Below are 14,421 nucleotides of genomic sequence, written 5' to 3'. Positions count from 1 at the left end.
CAGCAAATTTGTTGCTGGAGCTAGTTTAATCACTTTACCAGTGAGCTCGATGTCGCATCGTACGGGGTAATTACAGGGTGACGACTCCTGAGAATGGACCAGCCGACGGCATCTTATCCCAACATGCAAACGCCTGGCCATGCTTGTGATGGCAGCCACAGCCACTCATGAGGTTTCTGGTGACAGGATGCCGGGACCGATTTGTAGATCGCATAGGTGCATACGGGGCGACTGCTCCAAATACTCGATCGCTCTTTCCCACGCGACTGCGCCGAGCTAAACACCGCTCCGCAAGGCTCAGTAATTCTATGCGGAGTGTGCCAAGGGCAAGAGCGCGCAATCTTTTGCAAGGCACCACAGTAACGGCAAGAGCGATCGGACAGCATTATGTGTGAATGGTGCGGGGCGGCAGAGTAGCGAGAAATTGGGAAAGAGTGACGACACGACTACATTCGTACAAGGAAGGAAATAAGATAGGCGACCAACTACTTCCCAATACAGGAGCCAACATGCGAACACGGAAACTGCATATTACAATGGAGGAAGGAACTTGCTGCGGCCCCAAAAGTGGCACTTGCTATGCTGTTGCCTGTCCTGTTGCGCCTTTTTGGCCGTCTCAAGAGACTTCTGCCTTTCCCTTCTCGCTGGCCTTGTCGTGGTCGCTTTTTCATACCACCTGCGGTCTTATCTCTTTCAGCTCAGCGTCGTATCTGCCTTGTCATTGGGCTTCTTAACCCGACGTGCATATCGTACGCTCCATGTCGCACAGACGACCTGCGATGGGATCGTCTCCTGCTCCGGACAAGACTGTTCCATCGCTCTTTCCCTTTTCTTTCTTGCCGTTTACTTCACGTCCGCCTCGTCTTGCCGTTTGAGTGTCCACAGCCACCCACAGAGAAGGTGCGCCCCACTGCGCAAGACAAAAGTGAAGGAAACAAAGGTGCCTGCTGCTGTGCTGTGGCTGAGCTCGTATAGGCTGTTTCGCCAGATTTTTGGTGGCGACCCTCGTGCGGTCCACGCACCTACTCTCTCAGGCTCTCGCTCCTTGCTGATTCTTTGCCTCAGAGCTGTGCGGCTGAGCGCCCTTGATTCGCGAAAATTTAGCCCCGCCTAAGCATCTTTCTTAGGCAACGCCAGGAAAGAGCCGCCGACCCCTGGCCGTTACACCTGGCGACGGATAGCGTCAAAGTAAAACAATAGTGTGCCGGAAAACAGGGACCACGACGGTAAATAAAGGAAAATAGATCTCTTTCAGGCCCACGGCCCAATAGAGAGCGCCAATAGGTTATGGTGACGGGATCAACGAGGAAAAGACTAAAATAAACACAGCCCAGGCTAGGCGCAGGGCAACAAAAATCCAGATCCAGGGGAGGAACGGGCCTGGAAAGAACAAGCGGGCGATGGCAACCACCCTTACGAACCCATCCGCGCGTTCGATTGGGTTGCTCCTGCTTATGCTTCTGCCTCTTTCGTCAAAATCAGACGGAACAAACGCGCCTTCCCATTCTCCAGATGCACCTTTAGTTGCATGACTGGCCTTGTCTTCTGTTTCTTCCGCTTCCGTCTTTGTTCCTTTTCGTCATCATCTTCCCACCTCCTTAATCTCTTTCGACTCTGGGCCTTGCTTCTCCATTTCGCATTTCTCGTCACGGCTCTACCTCTAACCGCAACGATTTCTTCTTCTTTTTTTTTGGAACAGCGCGAACCCCCTAAGGTCGAAACGAGCTTCAGTTTCTTTTTGTCGAACAGCTCCTCCCAACCGCCGACACCCCTTTGACTATTGCTATCTTCGAGCTTTGAGCTTCGACATCGACTCTTTCAGTCTCGTTTTCGACTGCCGTCGCTAGCTGTCTCGACCGTACCAGCTTCGGCACGAATTTTCTGGCAAACAGACCTCCGCTGCATCCTCCGACCGGCCTCACTTTCTCGACCTCTACCTTTGACAACCAACCCTGACAGAGTCGCCCATCATGTTGGATGACTTGCAGATCAACACGGACAGGATTCCGCTCTACAAACTCATCCTCCATGTCACCCAGATTGCCTTCTCTTTTGTGGCCTGGGTCCTGGCTATTGTCGTGTTCCGCGCCAAGGACTCGTCCGTCAGTGGCCCGAACGGTTGGGCATTTGCTGTGGTACGTCGGACACAAATGCGTTATGGCGGCGGGTGTGAGCCTGCGGCGCGAGGCGCCAGTGGAACATTGTCAAACATGGAAATCTAACGGCCGCAGTGCTTCCTCTCAATACCAGCATGGATCTACCTGATTGGCGCGCCGCGCTTCCCCCGGACACGGCGCTTTGCCGAACCTCATGTCATGGTCGCCATCGACTCACTCTACACAATCCTCTGGCTGTCGGCCTTTGCCGCACAGGCCTCCTTCAACTCGGCTGGCAAGTGCGGTGACGGCTGCGGCGCCAGCAAGGCCGTCGTAGCTCTCGGTGTCTTCAACACGTATGTCCGGCAAACGCGGCTTCCTATTTTTTTGCTGTTTAGTTTTTTGTCTTTCTTCCTTTTTTACTGTTTATGGCGTATACTGACCAGCCCCAGCATCTTCTTCGGCATCACGACATTCCTGAGCATTTATTCTCTCAAGTACTACCAGATGAACGGCCACCTGCCCGGCTATGAGACTACCGGCGCCAAGGGTGGCCAGAACATCGACCCCGACATGGCCGCCTTCTCGACTGCCCCGCATGACGAGGAACCCTACGCCCGCATCAACAACATGGACCCCGACTACGATCACAACGACTACCAGAGTGACATGGGCGGCTACGGCGGCGGCTCAACGGTCGGCGGGGGTGGCAGCAGCTACGCCAACGCCGGTAGCCACATGGACACCACCTACCTGGGTGGTGGCGGCAGCAGCTACGGTGGTGGCAATGTCTCGCATTCTGACAACCCCTTTGACGACAACCATGGCCTGCGCCCTGCTGCGAGCTCGGCGTCAATAGGCACCTCTGCCCACTCGGGCTATGCGCCGCCCACGGTGCACGATGCCTACGACGATACCCGCCCCGTGCACTTTCCTGATGCCAACTACGATCACCACTAAACGCGATACGAGCTATGATCCAGACATGGTGATGCTGACTGAGAACTGAGAACGGAGAAGATTGATAACGACCGGACCACACTTATGCGGGAGCTTTGGCCCGTTCGCGTTCCTATTCACTCGTTCGATGGTCTTCACACTTTTCTTCCCACGAAATGGAACTGTTTAACGTCCAGAGCTCACTTTTTTTCAACGTTGATGCGTATTGCCATTCATTTTTCATTTTTCTCTCTTTCGTTTCTTGTTCGTCGTGGGCGTTTTTTTTTACAGGGCTTAGAGGTTACTGGGCAGAAGCGATATCTTTTGGAAAGGATGGCCATCTACTCTAGCTTGTTATGGTATTCGATGTTTTGTTTACGTCTTTGCATGTATGTCGCATTGTTTTCTTGGCCCAGTATTTTCTATTTACTTTTTTTTTTTTTTTTTTTTTTTTTTTTTTTTTAAAAAAAAAAATCTTTTTTAAGCTGTCTGAGCATACCATTGCGTGCGGGAGCGTTTTCTGAAAGGCATAAAATAGAACAATACTTAAGCATCTGATAACGGTTGTTTCCGCCCACCATGAGATCACCAAAATGTCTAGCCCACTGATTCCGTCGTCGTACGATTGTGGCGGCACAGCGACAACGCCAAGCGGCTTGAGATGGAGACGTTTGTGTCGTGCAGCAATAGTCAATATAAAAAATATCCCAACAATACGCGAGTACCTTTGGTTATAAAATCAAAATTTTAGATAATACGCAGTTCTGTCCTACGCGGGGTTTAGCACAAGGACACCGGAATCGGGTTTTCTTTTTTTCATTACACCAGCTTCCACACGCCGCCTTCGGTCGCGATGCCGACCTCGCGGCGCTCGTCTATGCTCCGCCGGCCGGCCTCCAGGATGGCCGTCGTTGCAATCGTGTTGGCCAGCGTGGGCAGCGCCTTGGCGTCCAGGCCCTCGGGCGTGACCGTACCCGCGTTTACCGCCCGGCAGCCGTCCACAAACTTCTCCATGGACACGTAGCCGTAGCCCGACTGGCCTGCAAAGTTACCGTCCTCGTCCGGCGCATACTGCATGTAGAACGGGTTGTACCACATCAGCTGGCCTGCGTTGTCGTCGGCCACGTCGTAGCCGCGCTTCGCCTGGTTGATGCGCACCTCGCCCTTCTCGGCCAGGTAGTGGAAGTACTGGTTCGAGTGCACGCCAGCGCGCTGCGGCGCCGTCCACGACGCCGTGTACACGCCTGTCGCGCTCTTTCCGGGCTCTGACTTGTGCTGCCACCGCACGAGCAGCGTGATGGTGTCCTCGGTCTGCGGTGCGCAGCCGAGCGCCGTAGCCACGCCCGTGGAGGCGGACGCGGTGACGGCAACGGGGGCGTAGCCGAGCTGGGCGACCATGGAGTCGCAAATGTCAATGTGGTGGCTGTTGAGGTAGTAGGAGATGTCAGACTCGACGCCCGCCCAGGCCTTGAAGGTCTCGAGCTGCGACTTGGGCTGCGACATGTAGCTGTAAAAGTAGTTGAAGTCGCCGAGCTTTTTCGCGCGGTGGCGCGCATCGGCATAGGCCGGATCGTAGCGCTTGTGGTGCTCAATGTAGACGTAGACGCCGTTTTCCCGTGCGGCGTCGATCAGCGCCACGTGGTGCTCGAGGGTCATGACGGCCGGCTTGGTGATCATGACATGGATGCCGCGCTCGATGGCGTAGAGGGCAATGGGGAAGTGCGTCGGGTCGGGAGTGAAAATCGTGATGGCGTCGCCTTTCTTGAGCGCATCAATGGCTTCCTTGTAGGCGTCGGGATTCCGGACGCCCTCGGCCGGGTACGACGTGAAGGAGGTGTCGAGTCCGTTGTACGCTTCGGTAATGTTCTTCTGCAGGTGATCACCTGCAGCAGTCTTGTTAGTATGGCAAGCAAGGCGGCAAGGAGTGGCACCCCAAGAAAACTCACGAATGGCTGGGAACTTGGACCCTGTCGTGCCGACCATGGACAGATCGCCGACCTTGCCGCGCCGACGCAGGTCGAAAAGGCTGAGACCCACCACGCCGACCTTCTTGTCCGAGCCAGAGGCGCCGCCACCGACGAAGCCGGTCGTGTACTCGCCGGTACCGACCTATGCAACTTGTTAGTATATGGCGGAGCGGATTGAAGCTTTTTTCACCCAGTCCTCCACGTACCATCAGAACATTGAGAGTGGCCATAATTTCGGTTGCTGTTGGTGAATTGGACAAAGACGACAAAAACACGGGGTATAATGAAGCCTTGGAAACACTTTTTTCTGTCGCAGTTCGTATCTCTGGGCTTCTTTGCAACCGTTAAGATTCGAAAGACGCTCGATGCAGGTCGATTTTCCCTCGGATTTTGTCTTATAGGTGCGGTCGATTTGCTGCGGGTCTGGCTCTACTTCATACTTGATTCGCGGTCTCTGCGAGCTTGGCTTCTCCAACAAACCAAGAGGCCAATTGGAGAAACCGTTCCCGCTACAGATTTGTGTCGGATGACGGAAAAATACACAATGGTAGAAGCTTGGAGGCTGGCGGAGCTTTGGTGGAGATGGTTTTGAGGGGTAGGAACGACGGCTGTAGGAGCGGAAAGACGGCGCTTGGCTCAGGCTTCGGCCTAATGACGTCCGCCAGTTGACTTGCTTCGCTAGTCAGGGCAAGAGCGACACTTTGGCCATCCAATTCACTGCATTGTTTGCGTGTTGCGAGGAAGGAAGCAGGGACTTGCCTCCGCGAGTTCTTTCCTGGATATTTCAAGGGGCTCAGGGAAGGAGCAGTGGCCTTCCCGTATAGCATCGTCGCTTCATTACGGGTTCGTTGCTGGCGGAACTTGCTTTCTTATAGCCGCTTACAGTACAGCATTTTGGAGTTGTAAACCTGCCAGGCCAGACTTCTTATTTTTTGGTCTATATCTACATTGCCAGCTTTGGGGGGCAGTTGGCATTTATCAGCGTGAATAGTCGGGCTTTCTTGCCCGACTAGGATGCGCGCGCACCTGCCGTTTGTGCATGTTGTGTGGCAAGCTAAGTACATCGTTCTTTCCCAGAGAGTTATATCAGGCCAGAATGCAAGAAACCGAAAAGCGGAAGGAGAGATCATAATGGCATGTTTTGTAATGCAATATCTGTACTTGGAGGAACCCTACACGGCATTCTCATGACGCTGCCGGGTCTCAGTGCTGGTTGTCGATGCCCCGCCCCCACGTTTTTCTCCTGCAGTGTTGCCCGACAGTTAGGCTGCCCCGCAGTCAGTGCTGTGCATCTTTTGGCTGAGTTGGGAAGGAGTTGTCGGTCCTTCGAGTAAAACAACAGAAGGCTAGAACCCTCGGCGGCCGGAAGGTGCGAACGACCTCCAACAACAAAAGCACAGTATCGACAACGAGCCTTTACTGACGGCGATGTACACGCCCATACCCTTTAGAAGCGGTTTCGCTATGGCACTTGGGCTTGCTGGTGGTGTTGTCACCTTGGTTTAATGTGGGTGACAGTGACTGTTGCTGATTGGAGGAAAAATACACCAACATGTTTTTCCGTCACTAGCGCACATCGATTCCTACATCGTGTAAGTCGCAATAGGCGGACCGTGTTAATGGCCGCTCCTTGCATGGCACGGATTTTCGAGAACCTCTTTCCATTGCCCTCCAACGCTCACCGAGTACCGGAGCAGCGGGAGTTGTTTGAGGCAGTTGGCAGGTGCGCACTCGACTCGTTACGCACATGGGAGATGAAGATGGGTAGCCCAGACGCGCTCCTGCCGTGCTTGATTCTAGTGTCGTATCGCAAAGAAGCAAACCTGGAAGGAGCATCGGGTATCGCAGATGCACCTCAGTTACGCGCTCTTGCCGATACACGCAATTGCCTATGTTGCACCGGTGGTGGTTCTCTTGCACATAATCAAATGCGTCGAGGAAGGCGCAACCTGGCCGCGCCTACCAGACTCGGATTGTGCACCACCAGGCACAGCCGCAGTCTTCCAGTCTGCCCCTTTTCCTTTTGAGAAAGTTCTCTTACAACATCAACATCAACGTCAGAAATTGCTTCCTATTTTCAGCCTACTAATCTAACTGTCCAAAATACTTGTTTAATCCTGCTAGTGATTGATACGAAACGGACCTGTCGGGATCACGGACTCGCGCCGGAGAACTTTCATCCGGACGAGCAGAATATACCGGATGCCGAACAAGCAATCGACAAGCAATGGTATGAAGTCCCGATGGCAATCCGAATTCTCACATATCATTGGCCCCAAGAAACATGGCGCAACGTATGGGGTGAGTGCTACGTATCCACCATATGTTTCTCTTGTGGCATTTGCGGCACCCGTCCAGAGGGGATTGGTGTACACCCAAACTCTGATCCCACCTTGATGTGTGCATGGCAGCACAACCAGACGATACAGCAGGAGAAGAAAGCTAAATTGACGCATTAAACGACGGCCCCAAGGAAATAGGTGTCCTAAAACGGCCTTGTGCAGCTCCGCTGATCCTGGGGCCCCTGTGCTGCACCCTAGACTGAGGTCACGGGCACAGCAATTGCTTTCGGATGTGTAACTCTTGGTTGTTTCGCATTTTTGAATGCTTCTTTTGCTTTGTTGTCCCCGACTCAACTTCCAATATGCCATGAACCTGTCTTGGTCTTCTGCTTATTTGTCGTACTGGTACTAACTTTCCCGCTCTCAACATTTTTACGACCACCAAGAGTCGAAGCGTACACCGCTTTCACGGCCCCAGTGCCGCTTCGTCGGCGGCCGCGTCCATTTCCCGTTCTTATTTTGGGATCATCGCTCTAAATTATTCTGCGGGTTTGATATTGCATGCCTGCCGTGGGTAATGTTTTGATTACAGGAACCAACTTCATCCACCACCATTACTGTTTTCTATCTACAGCGTCGTGACCATGACATTTTTATATTGTTCCAGCCCCGAGATCTCTTATCGTCCGGATATACGAGCTTTATGACGGCCGTGATGCAGTGGTGGCGCATATGACGACGACGACCGTGTTGGTCATGGTTCTCTCTGTATCTACCTTGCACGTCTTGCTACATTGCGACCCGTGCCAAGGAACCGGCAGCATGGCGAGGACATAAAGGATTACGGTGAGACGCGAGACGCGAGATCAAGTGCAGGCGAGGAAATGCATGCAAGTGAAAAGAAACGGAAGAGAGGATGCTCCTCGCGTATCGCATGCCGATTATCATATAGAACACAACCATCCCGGGCTATATCGTGGCCCCCCTTGAGACCTCTTCCTGCAGTGAGAGACGGACATGGCCGTCATCTACACAACGGCGGCATAGACTCAAAAGTTGAGCGTCGTATCAGGAAACAGACGGTCTGCCACCTGGCACCCTGTCGCCAAATAGAAGCCTTTCTATTCGGCCAACACAGCAAGCCGAGAACTGAAGCAAGGCAGAAAGCACACCTTTTGTTTCCGCAAGATGCCACGAAAAGCCATGAGATGCCACAAGATACCACTAGACACGCGTCAAAGCAGGCAGTTAAGAAAATAAAGGCATCGGTCAGAAAACCGGGGAAAGAGGGGTAGTATGGGGAAATGCACAAATTGCTAGAGTGAGCGACAAGAGGCACGCCAAAATAGCGACGGCGCACGCCAAAGAAAAAGAAGGAGAAACCAATCCCACACGGGGCAAAAAGTCGCCAACCCTCGGACTATTACCTTGCGAGCCAACCTGCATCACTGCGTTTCCCACAAGCGTGTTCCGGTCAGCCACCGTGGAAACTATTAGGACACTGGAACAGAGTGAACCGAAGGCCAGCACCTCTTTTCTTTTCTTTTTTTTTGTCTCTCTGATTTTCTTCGGGTTTATTCCCTTGACTTATAACTGTTCGGCATTTTCCCTGTTACTTCTCACGCTCTCTCTGTTTTCGGATCTTAATTATTTGTTTCTTTCGTTCACTCTCTGTACCTTTCTTCTGCTTCATACCACCCTTGCATATCTGATACCCTTGTTCCGTTCTACACGTGCTCGTCTCGCACCCTCGGCTTCCTTTTTCTGCTTTCCGCCCTTCACATTCTTCACAATGTCGGCTACCAACGGCACAAACGGCCATACCGAACATCGGCGACCGCTCCCGTGCGGTATCTACGCGCCGACGATGACCTTTTTCGACCCCGAGACCGAGGAGCTCGACATCCCTACGATCAAGAAGCACGCGGAGCGCCTGGTTCGTGACGGTCTGGTCGGCCTCGTGACCATGGGCTCGAACGGCGAGGCTGCTCACTGCACACGTGAGGAGAAGCTTGCCGTTACCAAGGCTACCCGAGAGGCGCTGGATGCGGCGGGCTTCAACAGCACGCCCATAATCATTGGCGCAACCGAGGGCAGCGTCAAAGGCACCGTTGAGCTCAGCCGCTTGGCCCAGGCGGCCGGTGCTGACTACACCCTGCTTCTGCCCCCCTCGTACTTCCGCGCCCAGATGGACGAAAACGCCGTCTACAACTACTTTATCGATGTCGCCGACGCGAGCCCTTTGCCATTGGTCCTGTACAACTACCCCGGTGCCGTGTCTGGCATCGACATGGACTCAGACCTGCTCATCCGCCTGGCCAAGCACCGCAACATCGTCGGCACCAAGTTTACCTGCGGCAACACGGGCAAGCTGACCCGTGTGGCGTTGGCGACCAACGCCAAGACGCCTTCGTCGGAGGGCTCGGGCTACATGGCCTTTGGCGGTATGTGCGACTTCACCGTGCAGACGCTCGTCAGCGGTGGCAGCGGTATTATTGCCGGCGGTGCCAACGTCATGCCTAAAGTGTGCGCGCGCGTATGGAACCTGTATGCCGAGGGCAAGACCGAGAAGGCCGCTGCGCTGCAAAAGGTGCTGTCGCGCGGTGACTGGTTCCTGACCAAGGCCGCCGTGGCCGGCACCAAGCAAGCTATCCAGTCGTACTTCGGCTACGGCGGCTACCCGCGCCGGCCGCTCCCGCGCATCGACGACGTCCGTGTTAGCGCCATCGCAGAGGGTATCGCCGAGGTGATGGCCGTGGAGAAGTCTCTGTAAACAGGAAACGACGCGTGCCAAGGAGCATAGACACATGGCCGAGGACTGGCTTGGTCCAGGCCTCTTATAGATGAGGACGGACTGCCGTGGGATTGCATTGCGATAATTTGCATTTATTAACATATTATGAATTTCTTTGCCTTTTGTGGGGGGATCCGTTTGCAACCCGGCTGCCTTTTGACTTGTATTTATGTGCTTCTTGTGACTGGTCTCCTTTCACCGGTATAAACGGACGGCCTGTCCCAGACGCTGTTCAACACTGGATTATCACCGTAGTACATGATGAATTTTTGAAAATGGAAGCAAAAAAAGCTCGCGGAGCGAAATATTTCCAAAAGAGAAATCTCCAAGTAGGCAAAAGTCGCTTATAAAGAAATATTTGTAGGGCATCACTCCAAGCGACCCGTTCACCTTGTTATGCGCCCATGTCATTTGCAAAGCCCAAACGCAGGCCTGATATGCCCTCTTTCCTTTTTGGGACATTAACACGCAACTTTTCGCAGGTGTCCCCACTTTCGCAGCACTGCGAAGTCTCACCACTACATATCGCCTTCTTATTTTTCTTTCAGAATATCGGCCGCCTAACATCATATCACATCGGCTTTCACAAAAGACAAAGTCCTTTTTTGGGGGATTTTCTTCGTGAGCATTGAGTTGTAAACTGTCTCTGCAGAGCTAATTGCAATTGCTAGAACGAAGGACATGGTAGATGGTAAACGGTAGATGGTACGTGTAGTTTGATAGAGAGAGGCGTAAAGAAGTCGTTATATTCATGACCCCTGAAGGAATCGTGTTTCCCGAGCGTATATGTGTGTTGCGTTGCGTGTTATGTTTGGTGCATATCTTCCCGTCCATGGCGACCAGAAAACCAGTGATTTTTTCTACCGCCCTTGAAGAACCCACGAGGTTCCCAGAATGAGACCGCACAAATAGAGAAGCGGAGGAAGAAGCAAAAAAGGAAATCATACCCGTAGAAGCAATAAAACACCCCAACCAGACCAGTGGCGGACCCAATTTAAAATAGGAAATCAAAAAGCAGCGCCGAAACAAAACATAACTAGGAAGGCAAGCCTGCCTACCATTATGATGTGACCCGTAACAAAATAGGAAGGGAAACAGAATAGAAACAAACCCATACAAATACAATAAGCTGGTTGACATAGAAGGCCGTGAATCAGCACCTCAGGAAAGGGGGAATTAGTGATGAAAGCGGTCGGGAGAGCGAAATAGCGGAAGATTGAGAGAAGACATTGAGTCACGCCTGGAGAATAGATGAAAGTATCCTTAAAACATGATCCACTCGACGTCCACGCCAGGACCGCCAATGCAGCGAGCCCAGTTGAAAGGTCCCCGCCGGTGGGTGATGTTGTCCTGGTCCTGGAACTCGCTAGCCCAGAGGCGCTCCAGGACGTCGAGGGCGGCCAAGTTGTTCATGTAACCTGAACGGGACATGATCTCGCGGCATTTGGAGCGCACAATGTTTTGTTGGAGTTCGTTGACGCACTCACTTCCGGCGACAAAAAGAGGCCACAGCAAGAACTTCTCGGCAGACGACCCGGCTTCGAGGCTCGTGGCGTAATAGACGACCTGGCTAACCAAGTTACGGAAGTTGTTGTGTGCCGATGGCACGTTTGGGCTCGCGAGACGCTCGGTATAGAGGAGCGCAGCATAGCGGAAGGCTTCCGAAAGCGAGCCGAGGTCGCGAACCTGAGTGCTGCTGGTCGGCGTCGAGTCCTGCAGCGAGGCAATCAGGCGCTGGGGATCAAACTCCCACGACTGGAGGGCAATACGTGCCTCCTTCCACTCTCTCCAAAACAACATGCGAGGGTCGTTCAGAGACGAGGGGGTGGGGTTGGAAACAGGCAACAGAATATCCTCTTCCTCCAGCGTAGGCCCGAAACCGTTGACGAACCTGTCAGGGCGCGAACCTTGAGTCCGGGAGCCACGGCGGCCCATTGCGCCGTTTCCATGGCCGCCGCCGCTGGGATTCAAGAGGTCCTGTACAGGGCGGTTTTGCGAAAGGAGGTTGAGACGCCCGAGCTTAACGATGGTCCGAAACAACTCGCGGTCGCAACCAACCAGGTTCTCTGCGCCCTGTGACAGGAGCTGGGTGTCGGGCAGAACGCCATAAAATGACGTGTTGAGCTGGCCTTCGCGGTCGTTGATGCTCGCGGAAATAGCATCAAAGTAGGTGAAAACGGATTCCATCCAAGCACAGTCGCGAGAGGGCGGGAATGGCGATGAACGGCGCAGGCTCAAAATCTTCTTGACGCCCGCAAAATGCGTGTGGAAACGTGCAATGCCCGACTCTGCCATGCGGTAGTGGCAAAGAAGAAGTATGGTGGCTAAAACGGAATCGTGGCGGGACTTAACGGGGTCGTTCAGTTGTTCGTTCAAGAGGTGTACGGCGAGGTTGCGGTGTTGGTATTCCTCGGTGACAGAAAGGTCCTCGGGGGTTGTCGAATCGTCCGACGTATCCGAAAGATCGCGTCCGTGCTGTCCAAGGCTGAGCCTGCGCTTCATCCGCAGATTACAAGAGGCCAGGGCACAGATAGCATGCTGCAGGCTGCGGCTCGAGCGGGCAAGCTGCATAATGTGACAGCGGAACGGGTTGTTCGGGCCGTCAATGAAAACCATGGACGGGCACATTGTGTTTTCGTAGTAGTCCATAAAGAAAGGCATCTTCACGAGCAGATCCGAGGTCACCGGCACAGTGTTCTGGTCCTCCATCATGGGCGGCCAGGCTCCAGCGACCGCGGACGCCTGGTTTTGAGGCGAGGTTTCGCCCTCAGTAAAGGGACCCCAGAACTGGCTCGTGGAATGAGCGCTCGTACTGAAGGTGTCCATGTCCGAAGGAGTCCCTAGATCTAGGTTAGTTTTGAGGTCAGGCTAATTTTCTAAATGGAAAATACCTCATCTGCTCCTCGGTTGACCCGTGTGGGAGCGGAGGAAGAGCATACATGTAGAAGAACTCACCCATCGAGTCACATTCCCGCAGAAGCTTGGCGCTGAGATTCACGTCCAAGTTGTCTGGGTGCGACGATGTCAAGCTCGAGTCCTGCTCGGAGGGAGCATAGACGAGACTAGGGCACGACGTCGGAGCTGCCCTTTGCTCAATCATCATAGCCGCGATGGGGCTTTCAGGCACCGGGGAGTTGTTTCCGGCCAGGTGACTGTCGTACATCATGCCGGTGGAAGTCGGCAGAAACGCAATCTCTTCGCGGGAAAGTGTGTGGTGGATCGGGGACACGTAGTCTACCTCGCTCAGCGAGTCGATGGATGTAGAAAGGTGCTGCTGCTGTGCCTGCATGTGCTGGTGGTGTTGGTTCGCGTGCTGGTTCGGGTGGTATGAAAGCGGTTCGGTCGGAAGACTGCCAGAAAAGGGCGAGAGTGAAGCCACAGCCGCCGCAGCCCAGTCCGGCTGGGACATGGGCACCTGAACTGGCATGCCATTGACATTCATAGAGCCGGACGTCGGAGCAGCATGGTCGCCCGACATGGGCGAGTACTCGTAACCCGAGTAGGAGGCATGAGACACGGAGGGAGACCGTTCGTAGGCGAGGTCGCCATCGTCATGTGCGTGGTGTCTCCGAGGCGAGACTGCAGAGTTGGCAGAGGACGAAAGAACAGCGGCTGCTGCCATGGCCTCTCGGTCCATCCACGAGTTCATGCTGCCGGCGGTGGACTCAGACCGTTGGCGTGCTGGCGAAGAAATCGAGTCCTTCTTGAGGCTAGTCGGCGTGCGGTTGCCTGAGCCGGGAGCCACTGGCGGTGCCTTTGCAATGGGCAGAGACAAGCCACGGAGCTTGCCACGGCTGGCAACACCGACGCCCCAAGTAAGCTGGGTCTTGTAGCCTGAACACTCATTGCCCACTTCCAGACATTGTGAGCAGTACGGCCGTCTCCGGTCACATTTGACATTCCTCTTGGAACAGGTGAAGCAATCGTCAGCAGCACCGCCAGCCGGTGTGCGCCGTCTCCGCTTTCGCACAGCGGCGGCAGAGGCAGCGGCGGCAGCGACCTCAACAGCCTTGGGAGGCTGGACGTTCATGGGGACGGTCATGGTGTCGAGAGCTGAGCAGACAGATGCTATGAAGATGAAGACAAAGTTGGATGATGATATCGGGATGAGGGAGGACTCAGCAACGAGAACATAGGAGGGAGTGAGAAGAGGGGTAGATGAGATGCAGAGGGGTAGAAAGAGCGGGAGGAGGTCGGGTCTTGAAGTAAAAAGAAAGAGAAGAAATAGAGAGGACAGAACAAAGGAGGCGGAGATGCTGAGATCTGGAGCTCCAAGTGTCGTCGGCGTCCTGAAAAGCTGCAAGAACGGCTTTCAAAAATCGTCTGGCGGCTCGGCCTTCACA

General features: G+C 54.0%; 4 protein-coding genes across 4 annotated transcripts; 2 read left to right on the top strand and 2 right to left on the bottom strand.

Moving 5' to 3' along the window:
• Positions 1-1,970: 1,970 nt before the first annotated feature.
• SPBR_06042 (chaperone-binding protein) lies at positions 1,971-3,056 on the top strand (the record flags this gene model as incomplete). Its single annotated transcript, XM_040764304.1, has 3 exons — positions 1,971-2,135; positions 2,232-2,452; positions 2,543-3,056. The coding sequence occupies 3 exons, from the start codon at positions 1,971-1,973 to the stop codon at positions 3,054-3,056; spliced, it is 900 nt and encodes a 299-aa protein (XP_040622401.1).
• A 798-nt stretch (positions 3,057-3,854) lies between these two features.
• On the bottom strand, positions 3,855-5,232 carry SPBR_05929 (NAD binding Rossmann fold oxidoreductase; the record flags this gene model as incomplete). Its single annotated transcript, XM_040764192.1, has 3 exons — positions 3,855-4,918; positions 4,982-5,144; positions 5,209-5,232. The coding sequence occupies 3 exons, from the start codon at positions 5,230-5,232 to the stop codon at positions 3,855-3,857; spliced, it is 1,251 nt and encodes a 416-aa protein (XP_040622400.1).
• A 3,844-nt stretch (positions 5,233-9,076) lies between these two features.
• On the top strand, positions 9,077-10,057 carry SPBR_06086 (dihydrodipicolinate synthetase family protein; the record flags this gene model as incomplete). Its single annotated transcript, XM_040764348.1, has 1 exon — positions 9,077-10,057. One exon carries the CDS (start codon positions 9,077-9,079, stop codon positions 10,055-10,057), a length of 981 nt encoding a protein of 326 aa, XP_040622399.1.
• A 1,284-nt stretch (positions 10,058-11,341) lies between these two features.
• SPBR_05600 (fungal transcriptional regulatory protein) lies at positions 11,342-14,120 on the bottom strand (the record flags this gene model as incomplete). Its single annotated transcript, XM_040763863.1, has 2 exons — positions 11,342-12,924; positions 13,034-14,120. 2 exons carry the CDS (start codon positions 14,118-14,120, stop codon positions 11,342-11,344), a joined length of 2,670 nt encoding a protein of 889 aa, XP_040622398.1.
• Positions 14,121-14,421: the final 301 nt, after the last annotated feature.

The sequence above is a fragment of the Sporothrix brasiliensis genome, assembly GCF_000820605.1.
Source record: "Sporothrix brasiliensis 5110 chromosome Unknown Cont15, whole genome shotgun sequence".
Lineage (NCBI taxonomy): Eukaryota > Fungi > Ascomycota > Sordariomycetes > Ophiostomatales > Ophiostomataceae > Sporothrix > Sporothrix brasiliensis.
This window is presented reverse-complemented; position numbering and strand designations above follow the sequence as displayed.